This window comes from Jaculus jaculus, chromosome 3 (assembly GCF_020740685.1).
Source record: "Jaculus jaculus isolate mJacJac1 chromosome 3, mJacJac1.mat.Y.cur, whole genome shotgun sequence".
NCBI classification, from domain to species: Eukaryota; Metazoa; Chordata; class Mammalia; order Rodentia; family Dipodidae; genus Jaculus; species Jaculus jaculus.
This window is the reverse complement of record NC_059104.1, coordinates 179,176,180-179,200,885: the sequence shown is the minus strand read 5'-3', so window position 1 is coordinate 179,200,885 and position 24,706 is coordinate 179,176,180. Positions and strand designations below refer to the sequence as shown.

General features: G+C 48.8%; 1 protein-coding gene across 1 annotated transcript in view; it reads right to left on the bottom strand.

The window, feature by feature from the left end:
• Window positions 1-22,598, bottom strand: part of Parva (parvin alpha) — a 172,535-nt gene extending 149,937 nt beyond the window's left edge. The window contains exon 1 of the mRNA XM_045145426.1: window positions 22,445-22,598. Coding sequence (XP_045001361.1) covers window positions 22,445-22,583 — 139 coding nt within the window. The 5' untranslated portion in view covers window positions 22,584-22,598. The remainder of the gene's footprint in view (window positions 1-22,444) is intronic.
• Between the last annotated feature and the right edge of the window lie 2,108 nt (window positions 22,599-24,706).

Here is a 24,706-nt window from a genome sequence, read left to right as displayed (position 1 = left end):
TTGAACCAGGGTCCTTAGGCTTCACAAGCAAGTGCTTAACTGCTAAGCCATCTCTTCAGCCCGTTGTGACTGAAATTTATGTAGATACCAGGCACTCAAACAGGTCGCCCTGCTTGCCTGGCAAGCACTTTGCTGCCTGGGCCACCTCCCCTGACCTGTCTGTGTGTCCGTCCCATTTTCCACCTGTGCCTTAGCTCCTGCCCTTCCATACCTGAAGCAAAGTCACATCGTGTCCTCACAGGCATTTCAGTGTGTATCTTGAAAAGACATCGAATTTTTTTTTTGTTCATTTTTTTTTTTTTTTTTTAATTTGAGAGCGACAGACATAGAGAGAAAGACAGATGGAGGGAGAGAGAGAGAATGGGCGCTCCAGGGCTTCCAGCCTCTGCAAACGAACTCCAGACACGTGCGCCCCCTTGTGCATTTGGCTAACATGGGACCTGGGGAACCGAGCCTCGAACCAGGGTCCTTAGGCTTCACAGGCAAGCGCTTAACCACTAAGCCATCTCTCCAGCCCAAGACATGGAATTTTTAACATAACTGCCACATCCTTTTCCCACCCTAGGGTCGAGGGTGGAGCACCATCAGCATTCCCAAAGTGTGCTATGTTTTTGCAATTATCTCATAAATAACTTCTAGACGTGAATTTGTTTAAAGATACAAGCAATGTTCTACGTGCATTATAGAAGGTTCTAGACTGCAATGTCAGTAAGTCTCCTTCTGCCCTTCAACCTAAATTCACACTAGAAGCCAGGTGTGTGGTACACGCCTGTAACCAATCAGTCAATGAAAATACCTAGGATGATGCCTAGCAAAGAACAAAAATTCAGTAAAAGGATGGAGGGATGGCTTAGCGGTTAAGGCGTTGTTTGCCTGCAAAGCCAAAGGACCCAGGTTTGATTCTCTAGGACTCACATAAGCCAGATACATAAGGGGGCGCATGAGTCTGGAGTTCGTTTGCAGTGGCTGGAGGCCCTGGCGCGCCCATTCTCATTCTCTCTCTCTCCCCGTCTTTCTATGTCAAATGAATAAATAAATAAATAAAATATTTTAAAATTCAGTTAATAGTAGTATTTACTATTACTCTTTTTCTGAAAAAAACAGTGACTTTGTCGGCATCCAGGCAACTGAGTCCAGTCGTGTGGGAAGAAAACAGTGTAAAATTTGTCACTTCCCCATATTTTGTTTAGACCTTTGAGCCATGTGTCACAGCACAGTAGTGAAGAACAAGCTACTGGTGCCACACTGCCTGGGTTCAAATCCCACGTCCTCCCCTCACCAACAATGGCAAAAAGGCGCACACGGACGTCTGTTTCCGGTTTCACCGCAGACAATGAAATTCTGTTTCTCAGCCTCCTTTACACTGACGTGTGACCACATGGCTCAGTTCCAACCATAAGTGGCCAAACTCATAGACACCATGTTCAGGACTGGCTTGCAAGCCTCTGCCTGCATCTTTAATAGCTCTCCCGCTCCACTGGCTGAAGCAGGAGGGTTTGAAGATCCAGACGGCTGCAAAGCCTGCAGAAAGAGGCCTTTGTGCATGTTCTACAAGTGCCCATCACCAGCTTACATATCCAGCCCCAAAAAGGTCTTTTTTTTTTTTTTATTTTCGAGGTAGGGTTTCACTCTAGTCCAGACTGACCTGGAATTTTTTTTTTTAATTATTTATTTATTTATTTGAGAGCAACAGACACAGAGAGAAAGATAGAGGGAGAGAGAAAGAATGGGCGCGCCAGGGCTTCCAGCCTCTGCAAACGAACTCCAGACACGTGCGCCCCCTTGTGCATCTGGCTAACGTGGGACCTGGGGAACCGAGCCTCGAACCGGGGTCCTTAGGCTTCACAGGCAAGCGCTTAACCGCTAAGCCATCTCTCCAGCCCCTGACCTGGAATTTACTGCGTAGTCTCAGGGTGGCCTCGAACTCACTCACAGTGATCCTCCTACCTCTGCCTCCTGAGTGCTGGCATCAAAGGCGTGTGCCACCATACCTGGATTTTTTAAAGATATAGTTTCAAACATTTTATTTATCTATTTTACTTATGTTTTTGAGGCAGAGAGAGAGTGTGTGTGAGAATGGGTGCACCAGGGCCTCCAGCCACTGCACATGAACTCCAGACGCGTGCACCACCATATGCATCTGGCTTACGTGGGACCTGGAGAATCAAACCTGGGCCCTTAGGCTTCACAGGCATACGCCTTAACTGCTAAGCCATCTCTCCAGCCCTGTTGTTTTTTTGTTTTTGAGACAGGGTTTCATGTAGCCCAAGCTGGCCTTGAACTTACTATGTAGGCAGAAATAATTCTGAATGTCTGAATTCATGCTAGAGTTACGGGCCCATGCCACCACACCCAGTTTTCTTTTTCTTTTTTTTTTTTTTAAATATTTTTATTTATTTATTTGAGAGCGACAGACAGAGAAAGAGGCAGATAGAGATAAGAAGAGAGAATGGGCACGTCAGGGCCTCCAGCCACGGCAAACGAATTCCAGATACATGCGCCCCCTTGTGCATCTGGCTAACGTGGGTCCTGGGGAGTTGAGCCTCGAACCGGGGTCCTTAGGCTTCACAGGCAAGCGCTTAACCACTAAGCCATCTCTCCAGCCCCCAGTTTTCTATAGTGCTAGCAATCAAGTAGAATTTCATGTGTGCTAGGCAAACACCCTACCCATTGATCTACAGTCCCAGCCCAACAATATCAGTACCATTTTGATTAGTCTGAAGGGTTTTGGCCTTGAAATAATTCTTGACTATGTGATATTTCTTCTTTCCCTTTTTTATTTCCCCCTCCAAAGTAGGATCTTGCTCTAGCCCAGGCTGACCTAGAATTCATTATGTAGTCTCAAGGTGGCTTCAAACTCTCAGTGATCCTCCCACCTCTGCCTCCCAAGTGCTGGAATTAATGGTGTGCACCACCACACCTATCTTTCCTATTTTATTTTTAAAGATAGTGTGTGGTTTAAATCAGATACCCCCTCCCCCCAACACACACTATAAACTCCTATGTTCTGAATGCTTGCTCCCCAGCTAATGGCAATCCCAGCACTTGGGAGGCAGAGGTAGGAGGATCACCGTGAGTTCAAGGCCACCCTGAGACTCCATAGTGAATTCCAGATCAGCCTGGGCTAGCCTGAGACCCTACCTCAAAATAAAACCAAAAACCAAAAAACAAAAAACCTACATATGTTGGGCTGGATAGATGGCTCAGGGGGTTAAAGGTGCTTGCTTACAAAGCCTTAAGGCCTGGATTGGATGCCCCAGTACCCACATAAAGCCAGAGGTACAAAGTGGCACATAGGTCTGGAGTTCAATCGCAGTGGCACTGGGCCCTAGTGGGCCCATTCTCATTCTCGCTCTTTTTCTCCATCTCTCTACTTCCAAATAAATAAAATCAAATAAAAGCACCTACATGTGCAGGCTGGAAAGATGGTCAGTAGGTAAAGTCCTTGTCATGCAGGCACAAGGACCTAAGTTGGGACCCCCAGCACCCACGTTCCAACAGAGAATGGTGGCGGGAGGCGGAGACAGGAGGGTCCCAGGGCCTGCTGGCCAGTTAGTGTACTGAATGAGTGCGTTCCAGATTGAGTGAGAGACTGTCTCAAAAATAAGGCAGAGAACGAATGAGAAAGACACCCAATATCAACCTCTCGCTACCACACTCCCCCACACATGCATGTGCACATACAAACGCAACACATACGTGCACAGAAAAGCCTACATGTGAAAATTCATATTGCTCGTAGCCAAAACTGTAAGCAGCCCAAGCGTCCATCAGCTGATGAATGAGCGAGCTACAAGTGACACACCCACATATTAGGATACTTTATTATTATTATTAATTTTGTGCAAGAGAGAAAGATGCAGAGAGAGAGAAAGAGGGAGAGAGAGAGAGAGAGAGAGAGAGAGAGAGAGAGAGAATGCGCATGCCAGGGCCTTATCCACTGCGAACGAACTCCAGACACGTGCGTCCCCTTGTGAACATGTGTGACATTGCACACTTGCATCACTATGTAGGATCTGGAGATTCAAACATGAGTTCTTAGGCTTCATCAGCAAGCAGCTTAACTGTGAAGCCATCTCCCCAGCCCTAGGACACTTTTTACAGGCTGGAGAGATGGCTCAGTGGTTAAAGGCACTTGCTTACAAAGCCTGAAGGCCCAGGTTTGATTCCCCAGTACCTACATAAAGCCAGATGCACAGAATGGTGTGTTTAGAGTTCATTTGCAGTGGCAAGAGATCCTGGCACACCTTCTCTCCATCCCTCTCTCACCATGCAAATAAATAAATTAATTAATTAAATAGAATATATTTTTCAGCCATAAAAAGATATAAGGCCACCTACTTACTGTATGAGTCCATTTACAGGAAATGTCTACAATGTGCAAATCTTTAGAAACAGAAGCTAGATTGATGGCTACTTAGAGGCTGGGACTGAGGAAGTAGATATAGAGGCTCTTGATGACAGCAATGGCCATATAACTGTGGATATACTGAAAACTGAATAATGCCACTGAGATGTGTGTGTTATGTCCCAATACAAATTTTTCTTTTCTTTTGTTTTAAATTTTTTTTTTAAATATTTTTTTTTGTTCATTTTTTATTTTTATTTATTTGAGAGCGACAGACACAGAGAGAAAGACAGAGAGAGAGAGAGAGAGAGAGAGAGAGAGAGAATGGGCGCGCCAGGGCTTCCAGCCTCTGCAAACGAACTCCAGACGCGTGCACCCCCTTGTGCATCTGGCTAACGTGGGACCTGGGGAACCGAGCCTCGAACCGGGGTCCTTAGGCTTCATAGGCAAGCGCTTAACCGCTAAGCCATCTCTCCAGCCCTTGTTTTAAATTTTTAACTCTCTATTTATTTATTTATTTGTGTACAGAGAGAGAGACACACACACAAATACAGAGAGAGTGAATTTGAATTTATGTACCAGGGCCTCTAGCCACTATGAACAAACTCCAGACACATGTGCCACCTACTGCACCTGGCTTATGTGGGTCCTCGGGGGTCAAACCCAGGTCCTTTGGCTTCGCTGGCAAGTGTCTTAACCACTAAGCCATCTCTCTAGCCCTCAATAATACATTTTCAATAAAACGGATTTCTTAAAGCACCCGTTCTTCTATATGGATCACCCCATCTTTCCTCTGCACCTCAACTTCCATCAGAAACCCAAGCACATGCCCACCTCATAAGTCCATGGGAACTGCCTGCCCTATGTGGGGATCCCTACGCCTCTGTGTGCAAGTGACAAGGTCATGACACACACATGCTAATGAGCCTGAAGTCACAGCTAGAGGTCTTGGCTAGAAAGGGCCCTTTGGGACGTGCCAGCAGCCCAGGTAGAAGATGGAGCTTATCACTCACTGCTACAGCAATGATAACGCAGTGAACCCAACCCTTCCCCACAAACCCAATCTCCAGCCCCCGAGGCACAAGCAGAGCTGTTTGATTTATTTATTTATCTTTTGCACTTAAGAGCACATGCTATACCATGAATCATACTTCCCAGTTCCAGTAGCTAGGAGCCCAGATGCCTTAAATTGATGTCACAGCATCTGAAAAGCTGACACTCGGGCCCCACAAACTGAAGGACAATTGCAAGGAAGGACAACTACGCAATTCATAGCCCGGACTCTTCTCCCCCACCTGCTCCGACACCAATTTAAGCAATTTTGAACTCTGCGCTCCATGGCAGAATGTTTCAGATTCATTGAAGTGTCAGGTCTCAATTGTGTTAACCTCCCCCTCTGACAGAGACATTACAAGGTGTGATCTGGGCGGCCATCACCCGGGTCACGTTCTGCACGGTGACAATGAGAAGGAAAGACTCAATCTCCTCACCACAGTCATCACGGGAGCCTTGCAGCTTACCACAGAGACAGCCATAGAGGAGGGCAGGTGACGGGTCATTCTGCTCTCCAGGACCCATGCTGGAGGGGCTACTGAGCCACCAAGAGGCCTGGCAAACCCAAGCCAGGACTTTGGCTGGTGCAGGACTTGTTTTATACCAGAACCATGTGTCCTTTGTGTTTTGTAAACAGCATTAAAACTGTCAGTTCCTGCTGCCCAGGCTTCTCATAGCTGTCACTACTCACTACCTGGCATCTGCAGGTCCTCGTCACTGGGGCTGAGAGCCAGGCGGAGGCTCAGCCCTATGGTCAATAGGAAAACCCCTCCCAATGCAGAGGGAAGTTTGCTTCTAAACCAGAGACACAAGAGTGTGATGTACACAGAACAAGAATCTGGGTCTGTCCTCCAGCATCAGCCTCCTGACCTGTGGGTCTAAGGAAATTGTGATTCTGCGCTGAGGTGACAATAGCCTTGGCCCCTTACCTACTCAGGGAGGGTCCTAACTTTCCTGCTGAGTTCTGCCAGCTTCAGCACCAGGACTCTGCCTCTGAAGTGGTGGATTCTGTGAAGTCTCCCCGTGTCAAGTCCAAGGCACTAGGTAGATGTTAAGAATTCTCTGCAAAGAAGCCGGGCGTGGTGATGCACGCCTTTAATTCCAGCACTCGGGAGGCAGAGGTAGGAGGATCGCTCGCTGTGAGTTCAAAGACACCCTGAGACTACATAGTGAATTCCAGGTCAGCGTGAGCTAGAGTGAGACCCTACCTCGGAAAACCAAAACACAAAAATAAATAAGAATTCTCTGCAAAGAGTCCCTACACCCTACCCCATTCAGTGCCTACTTCAACAAAGCTGGCACGTCCTGACCCCTAAACCTGGGAGTGGCACTGCAGACCTCCCCTGGTCTTCCCTCTCCTGCCACCTCTTCACCCCCATAGCTGCAGCCAAGACGAAAGCGGAGGGTGGAATGACTGTTTTGAGTTGAGAAGTAAATGTTATACCGTAATTAGTAGATCAATCGTACTACCAGTGTGTATATTCTGGAAAGAAAGGACCACAGGGGCCACTATCCTGGGCCTCCCAAGTCACGGGGAACCACTGGTGTGGCTTCTCGTCAAGGAGAAAGCAACCCCGTCAGAGCCAAACACCATCACCTGCAAGAGCTCAGTTGTATTTTATGTAGCGCTGCAGTCACGGTTCCCTATTTTCATACTTCAGAAGAGAGGAGTGGCCTCTGGATTTTAAAAGAGATAAAGGAATGAGTGAAGAGAACAGGGTGTGAATCACAGTTGAAATAAATGCCCTGGACACATCCCTCCTAGACCGAGGGATCTGCCCTCCCAAGTGGCTCCCAGAACTGCTCCCTGAGGGCTAGGGCATGATCGAGGCATGTTCCAGTGGGCTCAGGTCCATGACAGAAGTGAGGAACACCTGATGTCTGACTCCTGTTCCAGGTGGAAAAAACTGAGCCTAAGGCCGCAGCCCAACGCACTTGTCACAAGCCAACTGAAACTCAGCAGACCTTTCAGACTGACCCCTCTTCTGTTTTCAAAGAGGTCAGGAGTCCTCCTCTGGCTTCAAGATTCAGTGTGAGGGCTGGCCCTGGCATGAATGCCTGTCAACTCAGTGTTCAGAAGACCAGCGCAGGAAAATAATGAGTTCAATACCAGCCGAGCTACATTGCAAAATTCTGTCTCACAAACAAAGCCCACGGGCTGGGGAGATGGCTCAGTGGTTAAAGGTGCTTGCTACCAAGGCCTGTAGTTTAGGGTTTAATCTCCAGTGTCCATGTAAAGCCAGATGCATAAAGTGGCACGTGCATCTTGAGTCCACTTGCATTCTCTCTCCTCTCTCTTTCTCTCTCTACTTGCAAATAAATAAATAAAAGATTTAAAAAAATCCAGCTGGGTGTGGTGGCGCACACATCTAATCCCACCCACCACTTTGGGAGACACAGGTAGGAGGATTGCTATGAGTTCAAGGCCAGCCTGAGACTACATAGTGAATTCCAGGTCAGTCTGGGCTAGAGCAAAACCCTACCTTAAAAAACAAACAAAAAAAAAAAAAATAGAGGGCTGGAAAAATGGCTTAGCAGTTAAAGTGCTTGTCTATGAAGCCTAAGGGCCCATGTTCAATTCTCCAGATCCCATGTAAGCCAGATGCACAAAGATGAGGTACACGCAGGGTCGTACATCACCACTAAGTGGCGCAAATGTTTGGTGTTCAATTACAGTGGCTGAGGTCCTGGTGCACCAATTCTCTCCCTTTCTCCCTCTCTCTCTCTAAAAAAAAAGTACAGCTGGGCATGGTGGTGCATGCCTTTAATTTTGGCACTTGGAAGGAGGATTGTCGTAAGTTTGAGGCCACTTGGACACTAAATCATGAATTCCAGGTCAGTCTAGGCTACTGTGAGACCCAACCTCAAAAAACCAAAAATAAATAAATTAATTAAAAGTTCACATAATCTTAGCAGTCATGGTTGGTACATGCCTATAATTCAGGAGGCTTAGGCAGGAAGTTCTCAACCTTAAGGCCAGCCTGGGTCACCTAGTGTGATGCCGCCAAAGAAATGGAGGAAAGAAGGAAGAAAGACAGTACATAAGTTAAAAACTTAAATATTTACTGGTTATAAGTCATGAGTCTGCTTTAAAACAATTCTTTGGTATATATATAATTTTACCATTTATTTAAGTCTAACATAAATTTACCTACGAGATAGATGCATTTTATTTTGACATAAAGAATTAAGTCTAGGGCTGGAGAGATGGCTTAGCAGTTAAGGCGCTTGTCTACCAAGTCTAAAGACCCATGTTCAACTCTTCTGATCCCACATAAGCCAGACACACAAGGTGACACACGTGCTCAAGGTCGCACATGGACACAAGGTGGCGCACTCATCTGGAGTTTGATTACAGTGGCTACAGGCCCTGGCGTGCTCTCTCTCTCTCTTTCTCTCTCCCTCTCTCTCAAATGAAAAAAAAAAAATTTAAAAAAAAAAAAGCTCTGGTCTAGATCATTCCCCTCCATAGAACTGCACACAGGAATGGGAGAATTCAGGACAGGACTTAGTGTTTTCAGCTCCCAGGTTTTGACTCTGGACTTCAGCAGAAGACACACTGTGGTCATACCTAAGGCCAGGTGTGCATATTGGGGCAGCAGAGACGGTTCTAAAAATGCCAAGGCATACAGCAGCCTTCCTCGGAACCTGCTCTCTGGACACACTGCCCTCCCACCCAGGCCTTGGATGACCTGGACCTACAAGCCAGATGCTAAGAGAAACTTTCCACCTAACAATGTGAGGTTCACTTCAAGCAGTCTATAGAGGCACCACCAGAACCCATGATTATCAAGTCTAACTATGGCGACACGAGCCAGCTGTTGCTCCTGCACCCTTTAATCGCGTTTCTGGGGCTTCGTCCAGAGGAAATTATTCTGAAGAGCAAAAAGGAAAAGTGTTTGAGCACTATTTCTAGAAGGAAAAAACACAAGAGTACTAAAAGAAATGCTGAAGTAAACATGACAACCACTTAATAAGAATGTTATATGCCTATAAAAACTTTGTTTATTAAAAGTTAAAACAAAATGAAAATATTAAAATATAGTAACATGAAACACAAAAACGAAGGATTTTATATATCTAGCATATATCACAATTATGAGGAGAAAATTATAATAAAGAATAGGGAGAAATGAACCAAAATGTTAATATGAATTGGAAATGGAATTTTGCATAATTGTTTTCTCTCTATTTTCTATAAATCCAATGAGCATGAGCTGATTTTATAATAGGGAAGAAAAAGGCACCCAGGGCTCGGCATGGTGCCATACACCAGTAATCCCAGCACTTGGGAGGTGGAGGCAGGATGATCAGGAGTTCAAGGTCAGCCTCAGTCACACAGGAAGTTGGATTACAAGAGATCCTGTCTCAAAAGAAAATGCAAAATGATCTGACTTATTCTTATGTAGAATGTGCAATAATTGATATTACTGCTTAAACTGATGAAGTTCATTGCTTCTTCCATCTACAGAATGACATCTCCCTGAGGCTGGTGTGAAACAAAGATGACAACGCAGGCTGGCCTTTTCCAAGTGACCAGAAGTGCCCCAGAACTGCATCTTACGTGAGCCCTGCTAAGAGTCGCCAAGCAAGTGTTCAGCCTGGGCCTGAACACTTGCAATGGGCAAAGTCAAGGGGAAGATAAGAAAAGATAGGGCACTGGCCCATTCTTAACTTTCAGTCTTCGCTCCTGCCGCCTTCCTCCCTCTCTCCCTCCTTCTCTCCCTTCCTCCCTCATTATTTTAGTTTGAGACAGGTCCCCACTGGAACTTGTAAACCTCCCGCCTTGGCCTCCCACATAGCTGGGATAACAATCCTGGGCTGAGATGCTCCACTCCTGATTGGTTATTTACTGAGTCATTGGTTGGGCACTTGATTGGCTGATTGGCCGGAAGTTATGGTTACGGGACTCTTGCAATTACCTTGGCTTTACACTTGGGTGAGGGCGTGAAGCTGAGACCCCCAAGAAGGGATAGGTGTAGGTGCGGGGATGGGACAGGTTTGGGGGAGTAAAAAGGAATTGAGAATCTTTCTTGGAGAGTGTTGGTCTGCGCATGTCTCTTTGCTCCCCCACACTTACCAGTAATCTAGCTTTTCCTTACAGTCCCATTTAAGCACTCTGACATGAATGTGTGTATTCCCACCCAGCAAGCTTTCCTGACCTGAGCACGCCTCTCACCCACCCAACCCTCCCTGAGCAGCAGGTTCTTTGTAGACTCCGTGCCCAACTGTTGAGGTCAGTACCCAACCTGTGGTCCTAGAGGTTTGCCAAATGAAGGAATTGACTGAAAATGGCTTCCTGTAAAAAAATAAAGTGATTCCTGGGAAGAGGAAGCATTTTTATGAGCTATACACACACGTGCCACCCAAAGTTAAAAGAGAGTTTGTGGTAACCTGTGGACTCCTTCAGTGGAAATAAGATGCTCAATGATATCCCAGGCAATTCAATCAGGACACGCTTAGGTCCTAGGGTGCTGTGGTGGACACCCAGAATATATGTGATAGCAGAACAAACCAATCCTGGCCGCACAGCATCTTTAGAGAAAATGAGAGGGTCAGTGAGGCCCAGGTCCAGACTGATATCCAGGCTGGACTGCTGGTCCCTAGGCAAAACCCCTCATTTGGGGCTGGAGAGATGGCTTAGCAGTTAAGGCAGTTGCCTGCAAGCCAAAGAACCCAGATTCAATTACCCAGGACCCACGTTAGCCAGGTGCACAAGGGGGCGCACGTAGTGGCTGGAGACCCTGGCACGCCCATTCTGTCTCTTTCTCTCCCTATTTCTCTGTCAAATAAGTAAATCAATAAAAATAAAATGGAAAATGCTAATAAAAATTTTAAAAAAGAAAAACAAATAAATAAAATAAAAATTATTTTTTTTAAAAAACCCTCATTTGGGTGTCCCACTGATTTTCAAACGTATTCAAAAACTTAATGGGGGCTGGAGAAATGGGTCAGCAGTTAAGGTGCTTGTCTGCAAAGCCTAAAGGCCCAGGTTCAATTCCCCAGGACCCACATAAAGCCAGATGTATAAAGTAGCACATGCTTCTGGAGTCCGTCTGCAGAAGCTAGAAGCCCTGGCGTGCCCATTCTCACTCTTTCTCTCTCCTTGCAAATATATAAACTAAAACATTTTTTAAAAACGTAACAGAATGTTACCATCTGCCTTTTCAAGTACGTTACGATAGGAATTGTACTGCTTTCTCCTCAGATGCCCTTTTATCCACAAGGGCGAACAGGGATTTTCAGACGCTCACCACCATTGCACAAGAGGGCTCCGTCTCTTCTCCAGCACTAATGGCCAAAATGTAATTATGAACTGAGCTTGTTAACCAAATAGATTTTCCATGAGACAAGGAGGCCTAGCCCTAATATGGAGGTGTCCTTGGGCCAGAGCCCACTTATCCTTGTATCCATCTCCTCCCCTCCCCCCGACATAGAGGTGCCTTCAGCTTAGAGGTGCCTTCGTTAGCCGAGGAAAGAAAGAGGTCTTTGTGATGATGTAGTTTCCAGACCACCCCCAACCCACGCTAAAACTGAATATGAGAGAAGCCTGGTGAAATAAGAGCTCAGAAATTACAGAATGAAAACACTGCAAGGGCTCCAAAAGGTTATTCAGTCTAATCCCCTAATTTTAGAAATGGGCAAATAACACCAAAAAGGGGAAGAGACTTGTCTGAGAATATAAAACCAGTTAATGGTGAGCTATTTTCACCAGGGTAAATATGGGGAAATTCATTCCACAGAAATCCCAATATTGATGTGAGTTAAATTATAGTAGGCAGAAGGGCTACATAAAGAAGCCTCCCACAGTGGGTGACAGGCACAGGCGTGGGTAGCATGACATGGGTGACATGGGTGCCCCATGTCAGAGCGGAGTGGGCACCCGGTACAGTGGGTCACCGAGAAGAAGGCATCTCACCCTTCCTGGAGGTGCTGTGGAAGGCGACATGCAGTGAGGGGAAAGGTAAATCAGGTTATGTATTTATTTTTTGAGACAGGATGCTGGGATTCATAAGTTGGGCCTTCAATGAATAGTTTGTGAAGGAGAGAATGGAAGATCCTTCTAGAAACGCCAGATAGCACACACACAGGTGAGAACAGGGTGTGTTTGGAGAAGGAAGAATGCTGTGGCTGTGGATAAAATGGAAATTTGGAAGGGAAATGAAGACCTAGAATCCCATGCTAAGAAAAGAGTCCTGGCAAGAGGTTCACACTATGTTTTAAATACCGACATAAGGCTGGAGAGATGGCTCAGCAGTTAAGGCACTTGCCTGCAAAGCCTAAGACCAGGGTTCTATTCCTCAGTGCCCACATAAAGCCAGATGCACAAGGTGGTGCATGCATCTGGAGTTTGTTTACAGAGGCTGGAGGCCCTGATGCACCCATCCTCCCCCACCCCCATTTCTCTCTGCTTGCAAATAAATAAATAGATTTAAAAAAATAACCTAAGGCCAGGCGTGGTGGCGCACGCCTTTAATCTCAGCACTCAGGAGGCAGAAGTAGGAGGATCGCACTTAGTTTGAGGCCACCTTGAGAGTAAGTTCCAAGTCAGCCTGGGCTAGAGTGAAACCCTATCTCGAAAAACCAAAAAACCTACTTGCTGGCCATGGCAGAGCACACCTGTAATCCCAGCACTCAGGAAGCAGAGGGAGGAAGGTGACCATAAGTTCTAGAGCTGCGTAGTGCAACTGTCTCAATGGGAAAACAAAAACCAAACAAACGAAAACCGATTTGGGCCAAATAATGAGGGAAAAGAAGATCGGACATACAGAGACTTGCTGGCTACACACTGCAATATTTTAGGAAGAAAATAAACAAGGGAGAATTGTTTTAAAACTAAACAAACAAGAAGACAAAAAGCTCTTAGGCAGCGCAGAGGAAAGCCCTGCCGTTCAGCCTGTAGACTCAGCAGCACGTGGGAGTAGGAACGGGCAGGAGGGCTGCAAGGTGAACGGCTGCCCAGGCCCACAGGCCGCCGGCTTCTACGTTGTCCAGCCCTCACGTTGAGAATGCATTTTGCATTTTAAAGATATTTTTATTTTTATTTTATTTGATAGAAAGAGGGAGAGAGAGAATGGGCGCACCAGGGCCTCCAGCCACTGCAAACAAACTCCAGATGCATGCACCACCTTGTGCATCTGGCTAACATGCGTCCTAGGGAATTGATCCTGGGTCTTTTGGCTTTGCAGGCAAACACCTTAACCTCTAAGCCACCCCTTCAACCCCATTTTGCATTTTTTAAATGGCTGAAAAGAATTAGAAGAAGGTGACTGTGCTACAGTGTGTGAATATTATATAAAATTCAAATTTCAGGGCTGGAGAGATGGCTTAGCAGTTAAGCGCTTGCCTGTGAAGCCTAAGGACCCCGGTTCAAGGCTCGGTTCCCCAGGTCCCACGTTAGCCAGATGCACAAGGGGGTGCACGTGTCTGGAGTTCATTTGCAGAGGCTGGAAGCCCTGGAGTGCCCATTCTCTCTCTCTCCCTCTATCTGTCTTTCTCTCTGTGTCTGTCGCTCTCAAATAAATAAATAAAAATTTAGAAAAAAAAATTCAAATTTCAGTGTCAGTAACTACAATTTTATTGTAACTCAGCCACACTTGGTTCATTTACCTATTGCCTGTGTGACAAAGGCAGAGCTGAATCATTGTGACCGAGGTCATAAGGCCCATGACATCTAAAATATTTACTAGCTGTTCCTTTAGGAAGAAGTTGCTGACCTCTGAAATTCAAAGCATGGGCCACATTCCAGCCAGGGGACGCAGCTGGATGATGGAAGGTTGGAAGCAAGTGGATCAAATAATTCCACTGATAGTATGTTGAGTTTAAGGTCCTGTGACTCATCCTAGAGATGACTGGAAGATGTACTTGGACCAGGGGTGAGAGGTCAGGATTTGAGGTGTTGACATGGTAACCCCCAATGAGCAGATGGTAACTGAGACTAGGAAAGCAGGTGAGATAACCAGGGGACAAAGAGAAGGCTGAAAGGTAAGAAGTGCTGGAAACGCCGACTAAGAAAAGTAAGAGAGGCGCCAAAAACGAGGTTCAGTCAGTGAAGTGCTTGCTGGGCACGCATGAGAACCGAGTTCACTAACATGGAAGACGGATGTGGCGGCACACACCTGTAAGCCCAGCTCGGGGGAGGCAGAGACAGGCGGATGGACCCCGGCTTCACCGGCCACCTACTCTATCCACTGGATGAGTTCCAGGCCCATGAATTAGACAGTCTCACTAAAGGTGGAAAGGGTCTAAGGAAGGACAACCAAGGTTGTCCTCTGGTCTCCACACATGCACCTATATGCGTGGAAAGGTGCACACAACACAAAAGAGGGGAAGAGAGAGAAAGAAGTGGAGAGGGGAGGAAAGGGAGGGAAGGGGAGGGAAACAGAAGGAAGCGAAGGGCAGGGAAAGGGCAGAGAGGGGAAGGGAGGGGATGAGAAAGAAGGAAGGGAAGGGAGGGGAGGGGAGGGGAGGGGAGGGGAGGGGAGGGGAGGGGAGGGGAGGGGAGGAGAGGAGAGGAGAGGAGAGGAGAGGAGAGGAGAGGAGAGGAGAGGAGAGGAGAGGAGAGGAGAGGAGAGGAGAGGAGAGGAGAGGAGAGGAGAGGAGAGGAGAGGAGAGGAAAGGAAAGGAAAGGAAAGGAAAGGAAAGGAAAGGAAAGGAAAGGAAAGGAAAGGAAAGGAAAAGGAGGCCAGCCAGAGAAGGAGTCTGAAAAGAAGAGGCACAGAGGGACCAGCTAAACAATGTCACATGCCTCTGTGACCCCAGTAGAATCAGAATTGAAAAGATTTTGGAATCTTCAGCAAGGAGCTCACTTAAACAGCAGAACAGAATTAGTGCTCTGGCTGCCCTTGGGACTCATAATCTCCCAGTTTTCCTCCCTTACCACTTCTATCCTCTTCAATCTCTCCTACTGTTTCCTCCTTCTCTCTCGGTTTCTGAACGTAGGGAGACCACGGGGCTTGGTCCTTGAACATCTCCTATGGCCTAACCATGTTCAATGATCCCATTCAGTCCCACGTCCTTAACTAAAGTGCCACTGGGCGGTCCCTTCACCAGACCCTCCCCTGAACCTAACTTATAGAGTCAGTTAGTCTCCACATGGAGATCAGACGGGCACCAGTACCTAGACAGGGCCCAAACTCAGCATGCTCTCTTCCTCCCCAGACCAGCCAGCCCACAGGATTCTCCATCATAGTTATGATCCACTCCACCTTCCCAGGGGTTCCAGCCCAAACCTCTGGAGCCATCGTGGTTTGACTCTCATCTTGCTTTCAGTCTTTCGGTGACTCTCCGTGGATCTTCAAACTCCACCCAGCATTCAAAGCTCACCCGTCCATTGCTCCCACTCTGCATCAGGCTCTCGCCATCTGTTACTTGGATCATTCTAGGAGCCTCTTGACTCATTTCCTGGCTTCTGCCTCTGCCCCTTGTATTTATTTATTTATTTATTTATTTATTTATTTGATAGAGAAAAGGGGGTGGAGAGAATGAGTATGCCAGGGTCTTCAGCCACTGCAAACAAACTCCAGATGCATGTATCTGGCTAACATGGGTCCCAGGGGATCGAACCTGGGTCCTTTGACTTTTCCGACAAACGCCTTGACCTCTAAGCCATCCCTCCAGCCCCCTCTCCCCCTCTTGAGTCTCTTAACACCACCGGAGACAGCTGGTGAAGACAGGAGGGAAGCCACATTCTTCCTGTGGACATTCCTGAACCTTCCCACCTCACTCTGAGGTTCAAGACTCATAATGGTTGACGTGTCCAGGCACTCAGTCCATTCCCCATCAACCTTCCCAGCTTCCTCTTGCCTCAGGTCAGTCACATGAACCTCTTTGCTGGTCCTCAACACACAGCAAGGCCGCAGCCTTCAAATGTGCCATTTTTGTCACTCGGGATGTCACTTTCCAAGATTTATATATGCATATGTATACATATAACTCTCCTTTACGGCCTTCAGGGTTTTTTAAGGAATAATTTTAGTATGTATATATTCATTTGGGGAAAGAGAGAGAAAGAGAACGGGTGTTCCATGGCCTCCTGCCACTGCAATTGAACTCTAGACACATGCACCACTTTGTGGATCCGGCTTTATGTGGATACTGGGGAACTGAGCCCAGGCAGTCAGGCTTTGCAAGGAAGTACCTTTAACTGCTGAGCCATGTCTCCAGCTGAACCTTCGGGTTTTGACTAAAAGGTATCTGTGGCGGTTAATACTGATTATCTTGATGGGATCTTGACAGACTCAACTAGGAGATAAATCTCTGGCCATGTCCATGAAGGAGAGTCTCTTGGGGTTAACTGAGATGGGAAGCCCCTCCTTAACTGAGTGGCACCACCCCATGGGCTGAGGTTCCTAACTGAATACAAAGGAGAACCGCATGGTGAGCACCCGAATTCACTGCATCTTGAATGTGCACGCCACATGACCAGCTGCCTCATGCCCCTGCCACCAAGCCTTTGCCACCGAGATGGACTGTCTCAGCCTGAACTGTAAGCTAGAATAAGCCCTTCCTCCCTTGAGCTGCTTTTGGTTAGGTGTTTGGTGACAGCAAGGAGAATGGTCATGAACAAAAGGCCCTCCTCAGGCCGGGCTCCTCTCGCCTCGCCGCTGAAAATCCCCATCATCCCTTGCCCCATGGTGCCATTTCTCCCTTGCTGCTTGATTTCCTTCTATAGCACTTATCAATACTCTAACAAAAAATACACATGTGTTACCAACTTACCTCATTTATTGTCTCTTCCTTGGGACTGTAATTGTAAGCTCCCTGAGGGTAGGAATTTCTGCTGCAGTTTCCTTATCAGCACCTTGCACTAAGTCTGGTTCATAGAAAACACTCAAAAAGTAATTGGAGGGCTGGAGAGATGGCTTAGCAGTTAAGCACTTGCCTGTGAAGCCTAAGGACCCCGGTTCGAGGCTCAGTTCCCCAGGTCCCACGTTAGCCAGATGCACAAGGGGGCGCATGCGTCTGGAGTTCGTTTGCAGAGGCTGGAAGCCCTGGGGCGCCCATTCTCTCTCTCTCCCTCTATCTGTTTTTCTCTCTGTGTCTGTCGCTCTCAAATAAATAAATAAAAAATTTTTAAAAAGAAGTAATTGGAGACCGAATGCACATGGAGGAAAGTGAATAGGAGAGGGGAAAGAAGATGGGTATAGGCAACTTGCTCTAGAACTTTGGGAGTAGCTCTAGGGGAAACCGGCACCTGATTTTCTATGCATGGGAAAGACTCAAGGATGCAGTCATAATATTGGGGCAGATGGAATAGCAAGAAAAGGACTGTAAGTAGGAGACACAGGGGGCCTTAGTGACTTTCTCATTGCTGTGACTAAATGCCTGACAAGAAGAGGAGCTGTGGGGCAAGAGAGATAGCTTAGTGGTTAAGGTGCTTGCCTACAAAGCCTAAGGACCCATGTTCAACTCTCCAGATCCCACGTAAGCCAGATGTACAAAGATGAGGCAAGCGCAAGGTTGCACATGACCAGTAGGTGGCACAAGCATCTGGTGTTCAACTGCAGTGGCTGAGGCCCTGGTGCACCAATTCTCTCTCTCTCTCTCTCTCTAAAAATTTTAAACAAAGGAGGAAAGCCAGGTGTGGTGGCGCATGCTTTTAATCCCAACACTTGGGAAGCAGAGGCAGGAGGATCACCGTGAGGCCACCCTAAGACTACATAGCAAATTCCAGGTCAGCCTAAGCTAGAGTAAGACCCTACCTCGGAAAACCATGAAAACTAATAATAATAATAATAATAGTAATTAAAAATAGAGGAAAAGTGTATTTTGACTTATGGTTTATGAAGGAAGAATGCCATCTTGATGGGGAGGGCAATGGCAGCCAGGGCCTGAGGCCACTGACCACACCTGTGCAGGGGAGCAGAGTGGGGACAGGAAGTAAGCCAGGCTACGAAACGTCAAGGCCTTCCTCAGCAGTTCTCAAGCCCGGGGGAGCTCTACCTTGAAGCCCCAGGATACTCTGTGGACACACAGATGCCAGTGTTTTCACACATTACTAAGAATGAGAGAAAAGTGAAAGACTGGGCCTGGCATAGAGCTGTGATGCCCAGCCAGACTCAGCTCCGGTCACTACAGTGATGGTTTACGGGCCACGGCCGCGGGCAGCCAGGAGCCCTGAGAGCCAGCATACACTCATGAGCAATGGTCATCTCACACCAGTCCCATGCCATCTTTGTTCATCACCCTTGTTCATCTCCCAATCATCCATCCATGGCCTCCCATGCATTTGCTAACAGACCGAATGATAGAAGCAAGACTACAGTTAAGTGTAACAAAGGTAAAAACAAGATCTCAGCCTGGAGAGATGGCGCAGTGCTTAAGGTACTTGCCTGCAAAGTCAAAGGACCCAGGTTTGAGTCCCCAGGACCCACATAAGCCAGATGCACAAGGGGGCACACGCGTCTGGAGTGCGTCTTCAGTGGCTGGAGGCCCTGGCGTGCCCATTCTCTCCCTCTTCCTCTCTCTCTCTCTCTCAAATAAATAAAAATTTTAAAAAAGGAATTATCTTTCACTCAGCTTGAAAATCCCAACTGAGTGAATCCCGGCTAGGGAAGGACAGGGTTCAGGAGGGGCAAATGCACCAATGTGTTCGAGAAGGATACAAACAAGCCCAGTGAGATGCAGCCAGCGGGAAGAAGCCGGGCATCCTGGCTGTAGGCACAGAACACGGAGTCGCGGCTGGGGAAGGGAGGCCCTCTCTGTTCCAATTGGGACTGCTCCGCTTCCCTGGCAGTTCCACGACCTTGACTTCTGGGGTTCACTTTGACGGGCGCAGCTAGCCCCCCCCCCCCCCAACTCTCCTCTCTTCTCCACTGACACGGAGCCTCCGTTGGAAGAGCACGTAGGAGCCGGCTCCTCTATACCGCCGCACCTTTCTGGCCAGGCAGCTTCCCACTGGGTCCAGCAATGAGGACTACCAGCAGAACATTCAAGAGCAGGAGAGAGTGCTGCACATTTCTGACATCGGTCGTGTCCCTTTTACAACTGTTGTCCGGTCCTGCTTCCAAGTTCAGCTTCCAATGGGCTCCAGTGCTTCCCTGTCCCTTCAGGCTTAGGGGAGGTACAACTTCCCTGTCACCAGTCCTTGGGCGCAGCAGCGTCCCTTCTTGGTTCTCTTAACCCTGCCCACGGCTCTGTAAATAACTCCTTCACAAACAGCTGCACGGTCTCTGCTAAGTTAGCCTTCTGTTTCCTCAGGGACCCTGACGAGCTGGACATTCAGGCCGTCGGACAACATTAAGATGGTGTCTCTGAGGACCAGAAGGAGAGAGAGGGAGGATGCTCCGCCTGCTTAAGGGAAGACTCCAGAGGGAAGTACAGTCTACTTTCAAAGGGGAAACAGCCACTACTGGACTCCAGGACAGTAACTAGTGGGTACAGAGTGACCACCTTTGGGCTAATGTAAACTTTCCCCATAGTTTGGTAAAGGTAAGGTGAGCGTTCCTGGCCAGGTAGAGCTTTAGTCACTCTGAGCTGCCCCATCTTCAGACGGGTGCATCTGTACCAGGAGCACTGTAGGACACGGTGTAGAGAAAGGGCCATCTCAGCCAGGATCTCATGATTCACCAAGTGAACACTAATCAATGTTTTACCAAGCCCACAATTCCAGCTGCTGTGGTTTCATTTTTCTGTGATCAACTTGGGCTGCAAAATACTAAATGGGGGGCTTGGGGGATGACTCCACAGAAATAAAGAACTTACTGCCGAAGCTGGAGTACCTGATTTTGATCCCCAGACCCCATGTCAAAAGCAAGCAGCCGGGCTGGGGAAGATGGTTTAGTGGTTAAGGCATTTGCCTGCCAAGCCAAAGGACCCTAGTTCGATTCCCCAGAGCCCACTTAAGCCAGATGCACAAGGGGGTGCGTGTGTCTGGAGTTCATTTGCAGTGGCTGGAGGCCCTGGCATGTCCATTCTCTCTCTCAAATATATATAGAGATATATGTATATCTCTCAAATACATATAGAGATATACATATCTCTCTTTCTATATATATTTTTTAAGCCACTCTGGCTTCTGTAATCCCATTGTGCAGACACTGATGGAGACAGGAGAACTTCTCAGAAGTTCACGGCAAGCTCAGCCAGTAACAGCAAAGTGAGAATCCAGAGCAAGCAACATTGCTTCAAATGAGGCAGACAGACAAGGACCAACCCCAAAGTTGTCCTCTGACCTCCACCTGTTGCCACGGCATGCGCTCGCCTGCGCGCGCATGAACAAGCACACACACACACAAGCAAATTAATAATTTTTTAAAACGCTACATGGAAGATTTCAAAAATAGCAACTCACAAGTTTCAAACTGCACGCCGTTCTGAGCAGCATGTTAACACCTCACGCCAGTCATTCCTTACTCCAGCATATCCCCACTGCAAAAGCTACCTGCACCGGGGACGCAGAAGCCACCTTGGAGTCAGAATGGCCCCCACTAAGTAGCCTGATGGTGCATCAGGACGCCCATGACACTCACCTCATCACGTGGACAGTGTCTCACCTCTTAGCATTGTCTCACCTCTTATCGCCACAGGGCTATGTAAGGCACAATAAGATTTTTCCAGAGAGGCCGTATTCACATGACTTTTATTAAAGCCTATTTTCAGAATTATTGTATGTTAGCAGTTGCTGTTGTTAAACTTACTGCACCCACTGTACAGGTTAAACTTGATGATATGGACATGTTAGAAAAAGACATACCATATTGGGTTTGGTGCCCGTGATCTGGGGCATCTACTCTGGTGTCTTGGAATACAACCCCTGTGGATCAGGGAGAAAGTACTATTATAAAATGAGAGGAAAACTTTGGAAATAGGCTTCACTGATTTCCTCTGTAATCTAGTGCTGAGCTCTTGGGTTGAGTGTACGAGTTCTCAACACTAAAGTTGTTTTGTGCTTTAAGATAACTTGGGACTTTACTTTTCCATCTCAGCACTGGTTTGCCAGCATGACGGAGGCCCTGGTTCAATCTCTCATACCACAAAAAGAAAACGAGCCGGGCCTGGTGGGGCGGACTTGTAAGCCCAGCTGAGGCGGTAAGGTCTGCAGTTCCTGCTTGGCTACAGAGTGGGTTTGAGGCTAGCCTGAGCGACTTATGTCTCAAAAGAAACTGTGACAAGAAGGCTGGCGACATAGCGCGGGGATGGAGCGCTGACCTAGCATGCCCGAGGCTTTCGATTCAGTCCCCAAAAGGGCACAAGAGCGACAGAGTCAGAAAAGAAAGAAAAAGGAACATTTCTCACCCAGCAAGTCTACCCACACATCCATCTTCTATCCACACCACTGCCATGCTTCCTGAAAAACCACACCTCCTTTTCTCACTTTTCACAACAAAACCGGGGTGCAAAACACTGCCTGCGGGGCAAAACATTTTACATGAAAACTACGCTAGGAAAAGACAGAAAGAGAGAGAGAGAGAGAGCGCGCGACCAGATTCACCGCGGTAGAGGAAAGAAAGTGATTTTTGGACAAGCTCGGCCTCCGGGTTCACAGTGAGGTCATGCGCGCCCCAAGACGCTGCTGGCCTGAGACCCAGTTTATCAATCCCAGCGCCAGGGGGGTGGGGGCCGCGGGGACGGCGCGGTCTTCCCTCATTCATTCTGCAAACATTAGCTATCGATCACCTCCACCCACACTGCCCGCCGGGCACCGGCTGGAGCTCGGGACGGACCAAGTCCGCGGCGGTGGCGGTGGGGGTGCCGAGAGCACCCCGAGGGCAGGCTCCCACCGAGGCACAGCGTGGCGGCGCCCGGGCAACTTTTTTCTTTTTACTCCCCCCTTCCGCGCCCCCGGTGGCAACTTGGGCACTGCCAGGCCCGGGGCGCGGAGAGGGCGGGGACGCGGGCCTAGCGGAGGGCCGGCGGGGTCCGGGCCTGGGCTCGGGGGTCACGCGGCCTGCGCTCGGCGGCGCCGGGGGAGACCCGGGGAGGGAGAGCGCGGTGCGGGGCGCCCTGCACCCCGGGGATCCCCACCCCCCGAGCCCACCCTCCCTTCCTCTCGCCCTCCCAGCTCGGCTCCAGCCTCGCACGGGGCCTGGCTCCTCTTACCCTCCTTGGCCTTCTTCCTCCGGGCCAGGGTCCCTCCGAGTTTCCCCAGGAAGGAGGAGTCATCCTTCTTGCGGGACGGGGGCGACTTGGGAGTGGGAGACTTGGGGGCCGACGGCGACTTCTGCGGGGAGGTGGCCATGGCGGCGGGCGGGCGGCGGGCGGGCGGGGGCCGGGGCCGGGGCTGGGCGGACGCCGGCGGGACGGAGGCTGCGGCTTTCCCGAACGGAAGCGGAATTATTCCAAGCATCCGAGGCAGCTCCCGCTCGCCGTTCCCTTCCCTCGCTCCCTCCCAGCCTCCTCCCCTCCCTCGCGCCGCCCTCCACCCTGGAAGGAGCTGCGCGCCTGTGGGTGGGTGGGTGGGTGTGGGGGGTCCCCCGCACCTCTCTCCACCCCCCACCCCCCCGCCCAGGGCTGCCGTCGGGATGCCAGCGCTGCCCTCCGCAGGGACGCACGCGTGCCACCCTAGCCGCGGTGAGCATGTGAGAATTCTCCCCACGCTGCCCTGCACGCGCACAGACCTGGTACCCCAATCTCCCAGCTGCGTGAGCGACTTACACCACCCCCCTTTCCCCAGGTCTAGTGATCGCAGATGCGAGCCTGCGAGAAACAACTGGGGAGCCCCTGAATGTGCGGCCCACTTCTCCGTGTGCCCGTGTGCTCCAAGACCCAGACGTTGGAAGAAGGAAGCTCACTAGGGAAGGGCCCGCGTTATTCTCGCCGGGTCTCTCCTGTGTCTCTTGACATTCTCAAGGGCTTGGACAAAACGAAAGTCACAACTGTAGCAACAACAGGCGTGGGCGAAGGCACAACCGTGGCGTCCTGGGAGACCCTCCCCTCGCTTACCCTGCAGCAATCCAAGCCGCGGATGGCTTCTAGACTCACTTGAGGCAACATTGGAATCGCGCAAAGACTGTGTTTCAGAGACTTATACTGGCAATATTGAGACACATTTTAAAAAATGTTTTACTTGGTGTTTATTTATTTGATAGAGAGAGAGAGAGAAAGAGTATAGGCACAGCCAGGGCCTACTGCCCTGCAAAGGAACTGGAAACAAATGCATGTGTGCGTCTGACTTTTACACGCGTACCAGGAAATGGAGCCCAGGCCATCAAGCTTTGCAAGCAAGCTCCTCTAACCACTGAACCATCTCTCCAGACCTAAGAGGCCCATTTTACTGCACTTATCACCCTAAGCTCTCCCCTGGGCACTTGCGTGTCTCTCCGACACACTCACACAGCACCATAGCCAATTCTCAGCCAGAATTATACACACACAGATAGATAAGGAGTCCAATTGGACACTTGATTCAAAAGGAGCTTGGCTCGACAGCCATTGGAATGGCCTCAATCCAGTGTCTGAACCAAGCTGGACCACGGTTGGCAGAGGCTGAGCACTGGGCAGACGATCAGGTAGCCATGCAGGCAATGTCTACCCAGGCGTCTGTTCTTAGACGTGTGCATACTTACGCGTGGACGCTCAAATAAGGGCACGTGGACCCAGTGTGGTCTTCCTAGCTTTCCAGAAACGGAGGCAGGAGGATCTGGAGTCATCCTTGGTTATAAAAATCGTATGAGGCCAACCTGGGCTACATGAGACCTGGAGAAGGCAAGGGCAGGAGAGAGTTCACGCAGTCTGAACAGTAGAACTCCACAGCTGCCTTTAATCTCCAGCCGCACTTGAAATCCCTCCAGGCCCAGGGCTTCCTTCCCAGGAGACTTCACAGAAGCTTCCTTGGAGCCACCCACCTTTCTGCTGTCTACCCAGCAAGCTGACAAGCACCAGCTCCCAAGTAGAACAAAGTCTAACAGGGTGTCCGGTGGCTGGGCTGGAGAGATTGCTCGGTGGTTAAGGGTCCTTGCTTGCAAAGCGTGGTGGCTCGGGATTCTGTTCCCCAGGACCCATGTAAAGCCAGAAGCACAAAGTGGCACGTGGGTCTGGTGTTCATTTGCAGTGGCAGGAGGCCCTGATATACCTGTTCTCTCTCTTTCTCTCTATCTGCCTCTTTCTCTCTGTCTCTCTCAGATGAAAATTAAAAAAAAAAAAAGATGCCCCATGGTGTCCCCACAGTGTATAGGTCCATTTTGTACTTCTTTAAGAGTTATCAGTTTTACCCAAAAAAAAGGAGGGTGGCTGGACATCATGATGGTTCACATATATAGTCTCGGGCTGAGGTAGGTAGATTACCATGAGTTCAAGGCCAACTTGGTGTATATAGTGAGTTCAAGATAGCCTGAGTTAGAGTGAGGCCCTACCTCAAAAGAA